This window comes from Rhodotorula graminis (assembly GCF_001329695.1).
Source record: "Rhodotorula graminis WP1 unplaced genomic scaffold RHOBAscaffold_5, whole genome shotgun sequence".
Lineage (NCBI taxonomy): Eukaryota > Fungi > Basidiomycota > Microbotryomycetes > Sporidiobolales > Sporidiobolaceae > Rhodotorula > Rhodotorula graminis.
In genome coordinates this window covers 515,886-532,006 of record NW_017264932.1, presented here as the reverse complement: position 1 = coordinate 532,006, position 16,121 = coordinate 515,886, and the positions used below count along the sequence as shown (strand labels likewise).

Genomic DNA, 16,121 nt, shown 5'->3' with positions numbered 1-16,121 from the left:
TGACCTCAACGCCCCTCGTCTCGTGTCGCGCACCCTCGCTCTTCATCTCGCGCGTGCGAGATGCGCGATCGACCTCGTTATCGACGCCAAGTCGCCTCAAAGGCGAGCGCTGGCGAGGCTGGTCCCGGGTGCCGACGGCGGTCACGGTCTCGTCGCCGACAAAGACGAGGCTCGCTTCCCTCGCTGCGCCTCTTGCTTCTGCACTCGTCTCTCGCTCGAGCTCCCTCGTTCGACAATGGCTTCAGCTCTCCGGAACCTCGAATCCGCCGTCCTGTCCAAGATCCCGGGCATCGACCCTCGCGTCGCACAGCGCTCCCAGGCCTTCTCCGGCTTGAACGACGGGCCCGCCGCGACGGCGGCACGCCTTGCCGGCCTCACGCAGGAGGAGCCTGCCAAGGACGACGGCATGTACTACACGAGTGAGTCTCGCCGTGCCCCTTTCTCGCGCCGGTCGTCGTCGACCCGAGCTGACCTTCTCTCCCCCTCCCATCCTCTCCCTCGCCCCCTCTCGCAGCCAACTTTGGCCAGGTCCTCCCCGACGCCTCGCACGCGCTCAACATCGGCGGCATCCCCGTCCAGACCGACACGGCGCTCCTCGAGAAGCAGCAGGCGTTCAACCGCAGCAAGATCCAGGAGCGTATCGTGCACCCGTGCGGCTCGAGCGCGTTCGGCAAGTTCACCGTCACGAACGACATCTCGAACCTCACCAAGGCGGCGTTCCTCCAGCCGGGCACCGTCACGCCGGCCTACACGCGCTTCTCGACCGTCACGTACGGGTGAGTCGACCCTCGCCTTCTCTTGTTCCTCGACCTCGTCCTCCTCCTCGTGGGCGTCTACTGACCAACCCTTGTCGCCTTTCCTGAAGGCGCGAGTACCCCGACTGTGCGCGCAACCCGCGTGGGTTCGCCACCAAGTTCTACACGGCCGACGGCAACTTTGACCTTGTCGGCCTCAGCTGGCCCGTATTCTTCGTGAGGGACGCATGGATGGCGAGTTCTGGCCTGCATCCCTCGCTCCTGATCAAGCCTGCACTGACTCTCAGCTCCCTGCAGGGCCCGGACAACATCCGCAGCCAGCAGCGCAACCCGAGGAACTTCCTCCTCGACTACAACGCCTGGTTCGACTTCCTCGCCAACGTCCCCGAGTCCAACCGTGCGTCTCGATCTCCCTCCCTCTCTCTTTCTCTGCGACCGCCGGCACTGACTCGGTCCCCTGCGCGCAGACGCCGGCCTCATGCTCCTGTCCGACCACGGCACGCCCGTCGGCTGGCGCCACATGTCCGGCTTCGGGTGCCACACGTTCCGCCTCGTCAACAAGGAGGGTCGCTCGACCTTCATCAAGTGGCACTGGGTCCCTGACCACCCGACCAAGAACGTGCGTCGACCGCCTTTCGCCCCGCTCGGACCTCTTTCGTCGACGACCTTCCCAAACTGACCCCTCGGTCGTCCGTCGCACGCAGTTCACGTTCGACGAGGCGACGCGCATGTGCGGCGAGGACCCGGACTATGCCAAGCGCGACCTGTGGGAGCACATCGAGCAGGGCAACACGTGCAACTGGACGCTCAAGATCCAGACCATGACGCCCGAGGAGGCGACCCAGGTCGATTTTGACCCGTTCGACGTCACAAAGGTGCGCCTCTCTCTCTCTCTCTCTCTCTACACCTCTCGAGGCAGCCGCAGGGACGTCCCGAGCACCGTGACTGATCCTCGCCGTCCCCTTCCTCGTCCAGATCTGGCCGCACGCCCAGTACCCGCTGCAGGACGTCGGCGTCCTGTCTCTCACGACCAACCCCGAGGACTACCAGTGAGCCCTGTTCATCTAGGACGTCGTCACGGTCGAGGACGAGCTGACTTGCCCGTTCCCGCAGCCGCGACGTCGAGCAGGCCTGCTTCAGCCCCGGCTCGCTCGTGCCCGGCATCGAGCCTTCTCCTGACAGCCTCCTTAACTGGAGAATGTGGTTCTATCGCGACGCGCAATACACTCGCATGGGCTCGGCCAACATCCACCAGGTGCCGTGCGTCGTCGTCCTCTCCTCCCCTCTCGCCTCTTCCCTCCCTCTCCTCCTCTTGCCCGTCCTCCCTTCTTCCTCTCGACTCTTACTGACTCGGATACCCACCCACAGCGTCAACTGCCCGTTCATGGCCAAGGCGCACTCGCCCGACAACTACGCCGGCGCCATGCGCGTCGACGGCAACACGCTCGGCAAGCCCGTCTACTTCCCCAACAGCTACCACAGCGTGGCCCCGACGACGGGCACGACGCCGTCCTTTGACCCGTCGACGGTCGAGACGCCGATGCAGGTCGGGTCGAACGTCCTGAGCCGCAAGAGCCACCACCGGCACGAGGGCAAGCCGAGCGAGTACGACCAGGTGCGCGAGCTGTACCAGCGCGTGCTCAGCACCGAGGAGCGCCAGAACCTGCACTCGAACACGGCTCGCCTGCTCAAGGTGCGTCTCTCTCTCTCTCGCTCTCTCCCTCTCTCCCTCTCTCCCTCTCCTTTTCCCTCTCTCTCTCCCTTTCCCTCTCTCTCTCCCTCTCTCCCTCTCTCCCTCTCTCTCACTCTCTCCCTCTCTCTCTTTCGCCCACGTCCTCGTCGTCGACGACTCGCACTGACCCCGTCTCGCGCCGTCCCTTCGGGCCACCCTGCAGTTCGCCGACGACATCGTCAAGAAGAACTACCTCATCCAGCTGTACGCCATCGACCCGTCGTACGCGCTCTCGGTGTACGAGGGCCTGCCGGAGAAGCCGACCACGTTCACGATGGACGAGGTCGCCGACAAGAGCAAGACGGCGCACCTCGTCGGCAAGAACCCCAACTTCCTCACGGCCGACCAGGGGCGCAGCTTCATGGGCATGCCGATCGGCGGTCGTGCGTCCTCGTGCTCATTCTCTCTCTCTCTCTCTCGATCGAGGCGCGTCGAGCAGCCGCACTGACCCCTTTCTCGCGCGCGCAGAGTACTCGATGGGCAAGTGCCCGGCCGGCTTTGCCTGAGCGCCTACCCGTTCTTTCTCTCCCTCCTCTTTCGTAGCGTCTCGAACAAAGTCAGTGCCTCTCGATGTGCTGTGCACCGGTGCGAGATGTTCGAGAGAGAGTTGCGCGAGCGACGACCTTCTCAAAACGCGAGACGGCCTCGTTTTCGCTGCGCGCGCTCTCGACGGGCAGACTTTCCTCGTGCGCCAAGCTCCTGTCACTCTCTCACTCGCTCGCAGATTCGAGAGAGATACTGACCGACCGTGCGTTGCACTCCCTCTCGTCCCCACTCGCCCGCCCACCCGCCGGCCAGAGCTACTGCGCCCTGTCCTCCTCGAGCCACAGCGTCCCCTCAGTGCTCATCTCGGCCCTGATGCCCGTCCTGAACCACCTCGCGCCCTGCTCGGTCTGGTCGGGCGCTTTCTGGCCCGGGTACGGCGGGAGCGCCGGGAGCGAAGTGTCGGTGCTGAGCAGGTGCGAGGGGAGGGAGGAAGGGTTGGGCAGGAGCGGGGTGCGGAGGAGGAGCTGCGCGTGGGACGAGGGGGGCAACGGTCGGTCAGTGAGTGCGCGACGCTACGAGACCGAGAGAAACGCGAGAGAGAGAGAGAGAGGAAGGGAGACGCACCTCTCCCCGCACACGCCCCGCCGCAAAGTCCTCCTCGTCGCCGACAAGCTTGACCTCGCACCCGGCAGCCACCGCGCCGACATGGCCCTTCTCGTCGCCGACGAGCCGCTTGACGCCCGGCGGCGGCAGGCGCTGCACGTCCCACATGTTGGTCGCCGCGACGGGCGCGAGGAGGGTCGCGTGCGAGAGGAGGGGCACGACGGGGCACCCGAGCGCGATGCGGAACGTGTCGAGGTGCGACTGCGGGATGCCGCCGCTGCCGCTGGACGGGGGCGGCCCCGAGACGGAGAGGAAGAGGCCGCGGAGCGAGGTGAGGTGGATGTCCTTGCGGAGGCCCTTCCCTGCGCGCATCGATGCTCGTGAGTCGCACGTCTCGAGAGCTGCTCTTTCTCGAGACCGACGAACAGGAGAGAGAGGGAGGGAAGGGAGACGCACAGAGGAGCGAGTCCCAGAACGTCTGCTTGGACACGGTCCCCTCGCGCAAGAGGCGCAGCTTGCCGTCCCTCGCGTGGCGCACAATGACGCTCGAGTCGCCGAGGATCTTGTGCAGCACGAGCTTGTACAGCGGGTCCGACACGAGGTGCGCCGGCGCAAAGACGAGCGTCGCGGCGGGCTTGGGCGCAAAGACGGCGCACCACGCGTCGGCGACGCGCTCCTTGGCCTCGGCCTCGGCGGCGGCCGTGTCGGCGGCGGTGTCGGTCTCGGCAGGAGCGATAGGAGCGAGGTCGGTGGCCGAGGGCAAGGGCGGGAACGAGAGCGACGCCGACTGGTAGATGAGGACGAGGGCGAGGCCCAAGCCGTGCGGGGTCGACGGGTGGTGGAACGACAGGGCCGAGTCGCGCAGGGTCGGCTTGGTGGCCTGCGGCGAGGCCGGGAACAGCGACAGCCACGAGGCGAGCGACGCCGTGAGGTTCTGTGGGGCGAGCGAGAGATCAGGTTCGTCCTGCTGAACGAGGTAGTGGGGGGAACGCACCTGGTGGGTGAACGGCAGCGCGAGGCCGTCCGACACGATCGTGAGCGCGACCTCGTTGACGTCGACCTTGTCCTCGGTCCCGAGGGACGACGCCGACGACGGGGCGAGGGTGCGGCCCGTCGCGACCAGGTCCTGCGCCGCCTCGAGGTCCGACAGGTCGAGGCACTTGCGGTCGCCGAGCACGTGCGCGAGGTCGGCGCGGTCGGTCGCCTTGACGACGGCGCCGATGTCGAGGTTGTCGGGGAGCGGGGAGCCCGGCGCGAGGACGACGGGGTGGAGCGCGCTGGTCGCGAGAGCGAGCGTGACGAGGAGGGCATCTGTGTGTGCGTGTGCGCGAGACGGTAGGGTCAGGGTCGGGCGTCTCTCAGTCGGAACGAGAGAGAGAGAGGGCGACGCACCGGTCGGGTCGTCGACAATGATGAGAACCGAGCCCGCGACACCCTGCAACTTGTTCTCGAGCCCCGCCCGGAGCGCCGTCACGAGCCCAACGAGCTTCTCGCCTCCCTGGACCCACGTCCCCCTCGTTCCGCCCTCGAGGCACGTCTCGCTCTTGTTGACGACGTCGGCGAGGGTGCGCACGGCGCGATCGGGCCGCGGGAGGGTGCGCGCGCCGCCGTTGGCGCTCGAGGTGTAGACGGGCGACTCGCGCTCGTTGCGGGTCGGGGCCGGGAGCGACTGGCGGCCGAGGAGGAACGGGTGGATTTGGGGCGGAGGGGCGCGCAGGGTGTAGTTGAAGAAGAGGGCGAGAACGACGGCGCTGCCGAGGGCGAGCGTGGGAGGGTCGATGCCGGTGCTCATGGCGGATGGACGAGGCTGTGGCGGGTGAGAGGGAGAGCTGCGTGAGCTCGCTTGCAGAGGAACGAGAGGCTGCAAAGCTTGGCGGACAGGCGACTGACCGAGAGAGATGGGGGAGCGTGCCGAGGTCGAGAGTGGGGGGCGGCCGGTTGCGGCGTCTCGAGCTGCGTAGGGGTGGACGTCAGTCTGTGTACCGAGTACCGTTGAGTAGGAAGGAAGGCAACCGGCGGACCAACAAGGAGCGGGCGGGGAGATTCAGGAGGACCGAGTCTGGCACTGGGCGATGAGGACGACGGCAGGGCGACGCAGCAGCGAGGCGAGTTGGTGGCGCGACTGGGTGCTCTAGAGCAGTGTGCTGATGACCTATACGCCGAGAATAAGCTCGTCGCTGGTCGAGGGAGCGAGAGCGGGAACGACCTTGAGCGACTCTGTCCTCCCTCCTCGTCGTCCCTGCAGTGCACCGCCTCGTCTCGCCAAGGCTCGAGCCAGAGCCCTTGCTGCTCGCTCTACCGCGACCAGAGCACCGCCATGCCTTCCGCCGGCGAAACTACGGCCCTCGTGCGGTCCTTCTACGCCCAGCGTCGCGCCCGCCTGTCCCCCACCGACCTGCGCGCCATCGCCCCAATCTGCTGTGCGTGTACCCTCGACGAGTACCTGTCCACTCCCAGCGAGCTCACCGTCATTCGCCGCGACAGCCGCACTCGAAGCGCACAACTCGAAGCGTGCCCTCCTCCTCGTCGACCAGCTCCTCAAGAAATCCCCCGCAGACCCCTCGGCACTCGTGCGCTCCCGCCCCTGAACTCTCTCGCGCGCAAGGTACCACACGGACTGACCCACGCGTCCCGCACACAGGCGCTCAAGGCTCTCGCGCTCTCGGTGTCGTCCTCGGCCGCGCGCGTCGACGTCCTCAAGGTTGTCGACACGGCCAAGGCGGCCAACGGCGGCGCCGCGCTCGGCGACGCAGACGTCCTCATGCTCCTCACGCACGTCCTGCGCTCGGTCGGTCAAGGTGCGCCGCCGCCGCCCCTCTCTCGCTCTCATCCCTCATGCGCGCAAGGACCCTGACTGCCTTTCGGCTGCGGCGACACAGGCGATGACGCGCTCGAGCTCCTCGCCGAGGCGGTCAAGAAGCACCCGGACAACGAGGACCTGTCGACCGAGGCGTTCCTGCAGCACGTCCGGGCCAACGACCGCAAAGGCGCTCAGCAGGTGCGGCTTCTCTCGCATCTCTCTCTCTCTCTCGCGTCTCTCTCTCTCTCGCGCGTTCTCTTCTCGCCAGACCCTGACCGCGCTCCTCTCGACAGACCGCCCTCCGCATGTCGAAGCACTTTGCCGACGACCGCTACTTCTGGTGGTCGATCCTGAGCACCATCCTCGCCGTTCGCGACCTCGCCAACCCGAACCCGGACGGGCCCCTCCTCCTCTCGATCGCCGAACGCCAGCTCTCGACGCGATACGCCTCGTCGTCGTCGTCGTCGTCGTCGTCGAGCACTGCAGGAGGCGAGGGCGGCAAGGACGTCGAGGGCGCGGGCTACAAGACGGCCGACGAGTTCCACCTCGTGACGCGCGTGCTCGAGCTGCGCGCGCAGTACAGCGCCGCGGCGGCGTCCTCCCCGACCTCTGCCTCCTCCTCACCACTCGTCCTGCCCTCCCTGCCTCGATCCACCACCACCACCACCACCTCCTCCTCACCTGCCTCGACCCTCGTTGCCCACTTTTCCTCGCCCGAGGCCGACAAGTGGTGCGCGACCAACCTCGGCCTCGAGCTGTGGCGCCGCGAGGCGACGCTCGCATACGGCGATGCGGGCGCGTGGGAGCGCGAGGTTGCGAGGCTCGCCGGGGCGCTCGAGAAGGGGTGCGTCGGACGGTTTCGCTCGCGTCGTCGCGGCGCTTTCTGCAGAGGAAGCCGGACTGACGCTAGTATTGGTACCTGTGCGCACAGCGACACCAACTGGCACACGATGCTGTACCTCATCCGCCTCTCGGTCGCGCTCGCGTCGAGCACCCGCACCTCCTCTTCTTCCGCCTCCCCATCCTCGACCTCGCCCTCGTCCGCCCCGAGCTCCGACGCACCCGACCACCTCTCGCGCGCGCGCACCCTGTTCCGCCACCTCGCTACCGAGGGCCCAAAGGCCAAGGTCGAGCGCGGGTACCTCCTCGGCCTCGTCGAGCTTGCGCGCGAGGCGCACGCGCACGGCTGGTCCGACTGTGCGTCCCCTCGCCCACCTCCCTCTCCCTTCTCTCGTCTCAGCCCTCACGCGACGAGCGGGCGCTGACACGAGCGAGGCGCGCACGCAGATGAGCCGCTCGGACCGCTCGTCGAGGAGTACGTCACGCGGTTCGGGACCAAGGCGTGCTGCTTTGACGACGTGCGGCCGTACCTCGAGGTGCTCGGCGACGAGGACGCTGCAGCGCTGAGGGACGTCCTGCGCGAGGTGGCTGGCGGCGCGGTCCAGGTGCGTCGCCTCTTCTCCCTTCCTCAGCTTGGTCGAGCGTCGGGGCACTGACAGACGTCCGCCTTGACCGAGCAGACGATCCCGGCGGCGACCAAGGTCATCAACGCGCACAAGATGCTGCGGTTCCTGTCGGGCGAGACGACGGCCGAGGGCGAGAAGGCGGCGGCCGACGAGTTTGTGCGGCGGTACTTTGAGGCGATGCCGCTCGGTGAGCTCTCTGTCTCTCCCTCCCTCTCTCGGTTCCCGAGCTGACTTGTGTCGCTTGCGCGCAGGCAAGGACCTCCCGACGACCGAGCTGCAGCCGGCCGACGACTTTGCGCTCCTCGCCGGGCAGGCGCTCGTCAGCGCGTTCCACCTATCGCGTGCGTCCCACTCTCTCTTCCTCCTCCTCCTCGCCCGGCACGGCCTGATCCTCGAGCTGCGCAGACGACCGCACGTACCTCGAGCGCGCCATCGTCCTCGCCGAGCACGCCCTGCAGCACTCCAAGTACAAGTACCAGCTCCGGCTCCTCGCCATCAACGTCCTGCGCCTCGTCGGCGCCCACTCGCTCGCCCTCGCCCACTACCGCACGTTTGGCGTCAAGAACATCCAGCACGACACGCTGAGCCACGTCGTGCTCGCGCGCGCGGCGACGTTTGCCGTCGAGCAGGGCTCGGGGGGAGGCAAGGGGGGCGCGCAGGCGCAGGCGGGCGTGTGGGAGGACGCGCTCGCGACCGAGGCGTGGTACGTCGGTGGGACGCGCGAGGCGGGCGACATGGTCGTCAAGGCGTTCTCGTACGGCGCGTACGTCAAGGTGCGCCCTCGACTTTTCTCCCCCTCTCGCCCTCTCTCCCTCTCTCCCTATATCGACGATTCACTGACGCTCGCCCTACTCCATGCGACAGGTCGAGGACTTTGCGGCGTTCCGCGACAAGCTCGACGCGAGCCTCGAGGGCGCGCTCGTCACCCTCGAGGCGCTCCGGATGCGCGTCGTGCGAGGCCAGCTCGACCCGGACGACGTCGACGAGGCGGTCGAGGACGTCGACAAGCTCGTCAAGACTGCTGCTGGTGCGTCCCAGAAGCGTCTCCCTGTTTCTCGCTCTGGGTCGCTGGTGGCGGACCGACTGACTTGGTCGACGTGCAGGCCAGTACTCGGACAATCGCGACTTCAAGACGCTCCCGGACTACCAGCCCAAGGGCGGCAACACGATCTGGCAGCAGACCGAGCTTGCTGTTCGTCAAGACGTGCGTCTCGACGTTGTCCCCTTTGCCGTCGTCGTCGCCTCGGAGCCGGGACTGACAGACGCTCGTCCTCCTCCCTTGCAGGCCACCTGGCTACGAGCCGTCGCAGGTGCATACGCTCGCTTCCTCTCGCCCTCGTCCGACATCATCGGCGTCGAGCCACCATCGAGCGTGCGTCCCTCCCTCCTCGTGCACCGTCGACGAGCGACCCCCCATTGAACGCCCTTCTCGCCCGCAGCTCACTCGCTCTGAGACGGCTCTCGTCGCGTTCGCTCAAAACGCTCAAGCTGCGCTCGTCGCATCACTCGACGAGGCGCCCAAGAAGGAGCAGGCGGCGGTGGCCTTCTTCAAGGGTGCGTCCCGACCGTCCTCTCTCGTCGGCGAGTCAATCTTCGGCATTGACGCTCATACTCTTCGCCCGCAGAGCAAGGAGAGCTGTTTGCCACGGCGCTCGACGACTCGGCGACGCTGCCGTGGGAGCTCGTCCAGATCGTCCAGGTCGCGTTTGAGGTGCGCTCGCCCTTTCTCTTTCTTTCTTTCTCTCTCCCGCACACCCGCACGAGACCGACTCCCTTGCCTGTGTCTCCCACAGGGCTTTGCGCTTCTTGAGCTCGGCATCAATCAGCGGCTGGACGAGCTCGCGTCGACCAAGGCGCCCGACCAGGTGCGTCCCTTCTCCCTCTCGGGCCCTCTCGCGCACCCTCACCTGCTCACCCACATCCTCTCGTACCTCCTCCTCCAGGCCAAGCACCAGAAGCGCCTGCGCGCGTTCCGCAATCTGGCACGAGAGCCGCTCAAGGCGCTCTGCGTCAAGCTCACGGCGCACGGCAAAAAGGTCGGCAAGGAGCGCGCAAAGTTTGTCGCCGGCGTGCAGGACTTGACCCAGTTCGAGGCGGTGCGTCGGCGTATCCCCTCTCTTTCGGCGTCTCTCGTCCTCTCTGTGCGGGATGACGAGAGCTGATACCGTTGGAGGGTCCGGACGCAGCTCGACGAGAACCGCATCACCAACGTTGCGCACGCCGTCACCGAGTCGAGGCGGAGCGCGATCGAGGCTCTCGGGTTTGCCATCCACCGGCGAACGGCCAAGTAGAGCGCGCGAGTGCAACATAGAACGACGTGCCAGAGCTCGTCGGTCCAGGTCCGGCGCAGAGCGAGCGAGAACGAGCGCTTGCAGCTCTTTGATACAGTCTCTCGATGCGCCAAGTGCACCAGAGACAGAGAGCAACGCGTCGCAGATGCAGAGAGGAGAAGAGGGGCCCGTCTACGCTCGAGCCTCCTCCTCGACTCCTCGCTCCTCGTCTTCTCGAGGCGAGCCGAAGCGCAGGAACAGCAACGGCACGACCGCCGCCGCCATCCACAGCGCTGCGAGCCCAAAGATCATCTCGGGCCACCACTCGACGCTCGCGACGTACGCCGTGCCGAACACGGTTGGGCCGAGCGTAGCCGTCGACACGGTCGCGAGCGCCGACACGCACGCGAGGACCTTGGCGGCGTCTTCTGGGCCGGCGAGAGAGAGGGCGAGCGACTGGAGGGCGGGTGGCGCGGCGGCGGCGATGGACACGATGCCGGACGTGACGAGGAAGTGACGGACCGAGGGCGAGGGGAGGAGCATGACGAGGTAGCCGGCGACGGCGAGCGACATGGTCCAGCACGCGAGGCGTACATCGTAGCCTGCGCGAAGGAGGAGAACGTCAGAGAGGTGGACCTGGCTGCGGGCGAGAAGGAGAGAGGGAGATGCAAGAAACGCACGAAGCTCGACGACGCTCTTGCGCTTCTGCGTCTCGTTGGCGAGTTCGACACCGGCTGGCGACGCCGTGCACGCGTCGTTCTCGACGTCTGAAGCTACGGCGCACGCCCTCGCCGCCGTCGTCGCAGGGGCCGCCGGCTTGAACCACCGTCGCACGAGCGGCACGACGCCGACGAGAATGACGAGCTTGGTCGCATACGTGTAGCTCAGCCAGTGACCCGTGTCTTGCGGGCCCCAGCTGTACTTGGCGCGGGCGTAGAGGACCTCGACGGGACCCTGCGTCGATGAGGGAGGAAAGGGAGAGAGGGTCAGGTCTGTACTCGGGAGGGGACGGCGGACGAGGGAGGCAGCGCACGAGACCCTGCAGCGTGACGAGAGCATTAGTGAAGGCTCGTGACGCATGAGAGGCAGAACGAGGAGAAGAGAGAACCAGGCGACGCACCGTGTCGACGAGAAGGAGCGCGCCCGAGATGGCCACCAGGAGGAGCCGGCCGTCCTTCCTCTTGCCCTCGTCGACCCTGCGTGGCACGAGTACCCTGAACGGCGAGACGAGGCTGGCCGGGATGGCGAGGACACGCTGCGCGAGCGTGCCGGCTTGCGACGAGCGGGCGGCGGCCTGAGCGCGGCGGGACGGCGGGAGCGACTCGGGCATGAAGGGAAAGGCCGACAGGTACGCCGCGTTAAAGACGAGCATGAGGATGTAGGGTGTGCGAGGACCGAGCGATGCGTAGCGAACGAGGGCCGAGCCTGCGACGAGGTGGAGAGGGTCAGTGCGCTCGGGGTCTGGAGGGCGCGCTCTGCGGTCGACGTCGACGAACCGAGGAGCGGGCCGAGGCCGAGCCCAGCAAAGAGCGCAGCCTCGTACGACGACAGGAGCTGCGCCTTGGAGGCGGCGCCGGCAATGTCGCCGAGGTAGGCCGACGCGACCGCCATGTTGGCTCTGCGGGATCTCGGCATGCTCGTGAGCTTCGTCGGGCGCACCTCGTCGCGCAGAGGGAGGACCGGTGACGTACAGCTGACCGCCCAAGAGACCGGCGAACGCGGCGAGGAGCAGGAGCGCGCCGTACCCGAAGCGCTGCGGGAAGGTCATGAGCCTGCGGGCGCACAGCTCGTCGTCAGATCGCGCTCTCGCTCGACGGCGGCCCCACAGAGAGAGCACATCGGGAGCGTACAGGACCATGATGCCCGCCTCGACGAGCTCGGCGATGGTGCTCGCCAAAAGGACGACCTTCCGGCCCTTGCGGTCGGCGAGCGCGCCCCACCACGCCGCCGTCAGCGCGCTCAGGGCGCCGGCGACGAGCAGGATGCTCGTGACTGCGTCGCACACGTCGAGAGTCAGGTGACGGTAAGAGAGAGGACGATGAGCGAGACGAGGACGCACTGATGCGGGTCGTCTCGCGCTGCACCGCCGGGTCCGAGCGGCACATCTCGGTCCAGCCGGTCCCGCCCTCGATGAGCCCGCCGAGGAGATGCAGCACGCCGTCTCGTGCGGCTACCCCGCGACAGGCGGTCTGCGTGTGCGACGCGGCAGGGTGAGCGCTCGGTCCTCGAGAAAGTGGGAGAGGTGGCGGCGGGCGCACCTGGCTGTATATCTCCATCTCGACGGACGCTGCTGCGCCGCCGAGCAGAGAAGAGATAAAGCAGGCTGTCGCCGGCAAGGATGAGCGGTGAGTACATCTGTCGCACTCGACGAGCAACGGCAGGGCGAGGAAGGTGAGGGGGAGGTGGACGGACGGATGATGATCCTGTGGGTGCGCAGAGAGTCAGTACTGGGCCTCACGAGAAGAAGAAAGAGGAGCTGATAGAGACGCACCATCGAGCCGACGGCCTCGAGTGCGCCACGTCGCGCTCGCGGTCGCCGGTGAGGAGCGCGGTTGTCTCGTCGAGTCCGTGCCGCATCGTCGCTCACGCCGGGAGTGCCGAGAAGAACGAGGGAGAGGACGAGCGAGCTCGAAGCCGTGCAGCCTCTTGCAAAGTGCGGGGACAGAGAGAGAGAGGGAAAGCTGCGACGGATCAGGGGTAGACAAAGGCCACGTGGCCGGGCCTCGCGAGATTCGCTCACGGCGGGACGGCGAGGCTGGACGATGGGGGAGAATGCGGTACTTGCACGGCAGACGTGAGGGAACTACGGAAGGAGGGACGCAGACGTCTAGAGGACCCCCTCAGGAATCTGAACGAGGGCGGGTCAGTTCCCGGCGACGAGGCGACGAACGAGAGAGAGAGAGGGCGCGCACCTCCTTGGTCCCAGCAAAGGTGAGCGGCGCAAACGCTGTGCCTGCGCCGATCTGCGAGGCGCGAGGAAGAGAGATCAGGACGGCGCCCATGCGAGGGATCGAGAGAGGGAGGCGAGCGGGGTGACGCACGAAGAACTTGCTGTTGAACTCGACCCAGTGGAGGCGCAGCGCGTGGAGGAACGCCGACAGGCCCTCCATGACACACAGGCTGCGGGACGGGGGGCGCGGTAGTGAGTCGGGTGCCCGTTCGCTAACGAGGAGGACGAGGGAGAGAGGGGCGGGACGTACATGGCGATCGTGAGGGTGAACCACATGGCGAACATGAAGAAGGTGAACGGGACGGCGAGGGTGCCCTCCATCGTGAAGGCGCGCGCGAGCGTCATGCTCCACAGGACCTCGGACAGCTGGGCGTGCGCGAGCGAGAGGGCCCACAGGCGCAGGTACGACGCCGTGTTCGAGATGCACCCGAGGCAGAACTCGATCGTGTCTGTGTGTGTCGGTGGCGAGTGTCAGTGCTGCGACCGACCGAGGGCACCAAGAGAGAGAGAGAGGGAAAGAGGGAACGCACGGATGACCTGGTGGATGATGATCTCGCCGAGGTCGTGCCCCTCCTCTTCTGCCTCCTCCGTCATGGCGACCGCATGCCCCTCGTGTGCCCCGACGCCGTCCTCGCCGTCCGTCTCGTCCTCGCCCTCGCCCGACGACGACGTCGAGTGGCCGTGGCCGTTGCCGATGCCGTGGTACCCTTGCTCCTTGATCTTCTGCATCTCGCGGTACTCGAGGTACGGGCGCGTACACAGCATCCACGGGACGCACACGAGGGCGACGAGGAGGAGGACGACCTGGACGAACGCCTGGCCGCGGTACAGCTGCTTGCCCTCCTCGATCTGCGGGTCCGGGGTCCAGGGAGGGTCAGTGCGGCCGTTCAACTTGGGACGTGTCGCGGGTGTGCACGGTCGAGGGGCAGAGGGCGGGGGAGAGGGCGACGCAAAGAGGGAAAGAGGAGGGGGAGGACGAGGGCAAGGAGGGGGTTCAAGGGCGAGGCCGACAACGCCCGAGAGACACACAGAGAGAGAGAGAGAGAGAGAGCGACGACGACGCACATTTCCGGGGCTCAAGAACATCTTGATGAGCATGTTGAGCAAGTCGGGCGGCTGCGCTCCCGCCGCCTCCCAATCCACGCTCCACTTGTACACGATGCAGACGACGAGGTAGCCAAAGATGGACTCCATGAAGAGGATCTGGGGCAGGAACTCGGCCCAGATGAGCTCGGGCCGCTTGAAGTGCAGGTGGTTGAGGACCTGGAGGCAGATGGCGAACGACATCTGCGCGCGAGGAGCGAGTCAGTGAGGGTGCCCTGGCGACGACGACGACGACGACGACGAGGGGAGGGAACGAGGACGCACGTGGATGACGCCCATGACGATCGACATCTTCATCTTGAGCGAGTTTGTAAAGATGAGGCCGTTGTCGGCGCCGTGCCAGCCCGGGTCGAGGCCAAAGAAGTACCGGCTCGACGTCTGGACCGCCTCGACGGCGCCGCCGTCGCCCTCGGGCCACGCCCACTGCGACTTGCCGAGGTGCAGCGACAGCGAAAAGATGTCGTTGTAGATGAAGCCCGTGTAGATCGCAAAGATGCCCATCAAGAAAATGATGTACCGGCCGTAGTAGAACGTGTCGAAGATCTGCGTGGGCGACAACGAGGTCAGCTCCGTCGACTCGGGCGCATGGGAGAGAAGAGAGAGAGAGAGCGCGGGACGCACCTCGTTGCCGGTGCCCTTGGTGAACTTCTTCTCGAGGAGGATGAGGGTGAGCGCCGACCCAGTCATGAGGCAGCCGTGCCCGATGTCGCCGAACATGACGGCTGCGGTCGCTCACGTCACCCCGTCAGTACATGTTCTGCGTCTGTGCGCAGGACCGGAACCGAAAAGAGAGGGAGAGGCGCGCGCGCCGACGCACCAAAGAGGAACGGGAACGTGATGACGGTGAACAGGCCCGGGTTGACCTCCTGGTACGAGCCGATGCCGTACGCGTCAATGATGGACTGGAAGCCCTCGGTGAACTTGTTGGTGCGGTGGAACGTCGGCGGCGTCTTGGTCGTGCGCAGCTCGTGCAGGAGGGCGCTCACGGCCGTGCCGGCGTTTTCCTGCCGGGGCGGCGAACGACGACGACGTGTCAGTCAGGCACGGACGAGGACGGGGGCCACGAGGGAGAGAGAGAGAGAGAGAAGGTGGGACGCACCGAGGCGCGACGGAGCGCAGCCTGGACGGCGGGGATGTCCCTCGTCGGGACCCACCCCTCGGCGACGAGCGTCTTGCGGCCCTGGTCCCACTGCCACAGGTTGAGGGTCGCAAACACGACTTTTTCCTTGCGCACGAGGGCCCACCACGCCGAGATCGAGTCGGCAATCTTGACGAGCTCGGCGCGCCGCGTCTGGTTCGTGTTGTACAGGACCGACGCGAGGTCCTCGATGCGGGTCGTCACCTCGCGCAGCTTGTCCGAGCGCTTGTCGGACGACGAGTCGATCGAGAACAGGGTCGCGCCCATCGCTGCGTCGCTCAAGGCAATGATCGAGTCAGTCTCGCGCGCCCGACGGGGTCCGGGACGCAGAGGATGACAGAAGAGGGGGCTCGAGCGCAGACGCACACTCGGCAATCTTGCGGATCTTGTCGAGCAGGTCCTGGCCGTGCGCAAAGATGATAAAGGCGTTCTTGCGCAGGCGCTTGTTGTCGTCGTCGGCGTCGGCGCCGCCGTCGCCTGCGCGCTGCGCGCTCGGGACGGGCAGGACCGAGTCGTCGATCTCGGCCGACTGCGGGCGTGCGGGGCGTCAGTGCGTGCCCTGTCGAGCGCAGGGGCAGGGAAGGAGGAGGAGGGGGGGGGGGGGTGAGCGCGCTCCCCCGAGTCACAGGGAGGGGTGGACGACAGGGACGGACCCGTGGAGGAAGGATTGGGGAAAGACGGGCGTGACCTTGTCGCCGACCTTGACCCTCGAGACGCGGTCGCCGACAGCGACGACGTCTCCTGCCGCGTCGCTGCCGGGGACGATGCCTGGTGGGACCTGGATCGGGGCTGGTATGGTGACGCTGGCAATCTGGAC

General features: G+C 66.9%; 5 protein-coding genes across 5 annotated transcripts in view; 2 read left to right on the top strand and 3 right to left on the bottom strand.

Annotated features, from left to right (window-relative positions):
* Positions 1-235: 235 nt before the first annotated feature.
* On the top strand, positions 236-3,067 carry RHOBADRAFT_52828 (uncharacterized protein; the record flags this gene model as incomplete). The annotated part of the gene is made up of 11 exons (XM_018416526.1): positions 236-419; positions 515-776; positions 866-989; positions 1,053-1,152; positions 1,223-1,374; positions 1,460-1,630; positions 1,731-1,804; positions 1,869-2,015; positions 2,124-2,448; positions 2,651-2,870; positions 2,956-3,067. The coding sequence occupies 11 exons, from the start codon at positions 236-238 to the stop codon at positions 2,991-2,993; spliced, it is 1,797 nt and encodes a 598-aa protein (XP_018271852.1). The 3' UTR covers positions 2,994-3,067.
* Positions 3,068-3,215: 148 nt separating this feature from the next.
* Positions 3,216-5,368, bottom strand: RHOBADRAFT_52827 (uncharacterized protein; the record flags this gene model as incomplete). The annotated part of the gene is made up of 5 exons (XM_018416525.1): positions 3,216-3,497; positions 3,598-3,938; positions 4,033-4,510; positions 4,571-4,887; positions 4,969-5,368. The coding sequence occupies 5 exons, from the start codon at positions 5,366-5,368 to the stop codon at positions 3,288-3,290; spliced, it is 1,746 nt and encodes a 581-aa protein (XP_018271851.1). The 3' UTR covers positions 3,216-3,287.
* A 525-nt stretch (positions 5,369-5,893) lies between these two features.
* RHOBADRAFT_52826 (uncharacterized protein) lies at positions 5,894-10,170 on the top strand (the record flags this gene model as incomplete). Its single annotated transcript, XM_018416524.1, has 18 exons — positions 5,894-5,996; positions 6,061-6,146; positions 6,218-6,374; positions 6,456-6,574; positions 6,670-7,220; positions 7,308-7,573; positions 7,664-7,821; positions 7,897-8,029; positions 8,094-8,183; positions 8,248-8,615; positions 8,707-8,869; positions 8,946-9,046; positions 9,128-9,214; positions 9,282-9,396; positions 9,468-9,553; positions 9,636-9,707; positions 9,786-9,938; positions 10,029-10,170. 18 exons carry the CDS (start codon positions 5,894-5,896, stop codon positions 10,131-10,133), a joined length of 2,913 nt encoding a protein of 970 aa, XP_018271850.1. The 3' UTR covers positions 10,134-10,170.
* Positions 10,171-10,304: 134 nt separating this feature from the next.
* Positions 10,305-12,689, bottom strand: RHOBADRAFT_43224 (uncharacterized protein; the record flags this gene model as incomplete). Its single annotated transcript, XM_018414192.1, has 11 exons — positions 10,305-10,714; positions 10,793-11,066; positions 11,146-11,151; positions 11,233-11,537; positions 11,609-11,730; positions 11,804-11,865; positions 11,950-12,104; positions 12,172-12,301; positions 12,371-12,435; positions 12,525-12,535; positions 12,604-12,689. The coding sequence occupies 11 exons, from the start codon at positions 12,687-12,689 to the stop codon at positions 10,305-10,307; spliced, it is 1,626 nt and encodes a 541-aa protein (XP_018271849.1).
* A 34-nt stretch (positions 12,690-12,723) lies between these two features.
* Positions 12,724-16,121, bottom strand: part of RHOBADRAFT_35560 (uncharacterized protein) — a 5,093-nt gene continuing 1,695 nt past the window's right edge. Inside the window, exons 7-17 of the mRNA XM_018413283.1 lie at positions 15,671-15,833; positions 15,266-15,573; positions 14,984-15,170; positions 14,788-14,888; positions 14,431-14,709; positions 14,128-14,349; positions 13,593-13,911; positions 13,313-13,511; positions 13,154-13,232; positions 13,025-13,075; positions 12,724-12,960 (exon numbers count right to left, since the gene is read on the bottom strand). Coding sequence (XP_018271848.1) covers positions 12,940-12,960; positions 13,025-13,075; positions 13,154-13,232; positions 13,313-13,511; positions 13,593-13,911; positions 14,128-14,349; positions 14,431-14,709; positions 14,788-14,888; positions 14,984-15,170; positions 15,266-15,573; positions 15,671-15,833 — 1,929 coding nt within the window. The 3' untranslated portion in view covers positions 12,724-12,939. The remainder of the gene's footprint in view (positions 12,961-13,024; positions 13,076-13,153; positions 13,233-13,312; positions 13,512-13,592; positions 13,912-14,127; positions 14,350-14,430; positions 14,710-14,787; positions 14,889-14,983; positions 15,171-15,265; positions 15,574-15,670; positions 15,834-16,121) is intronic.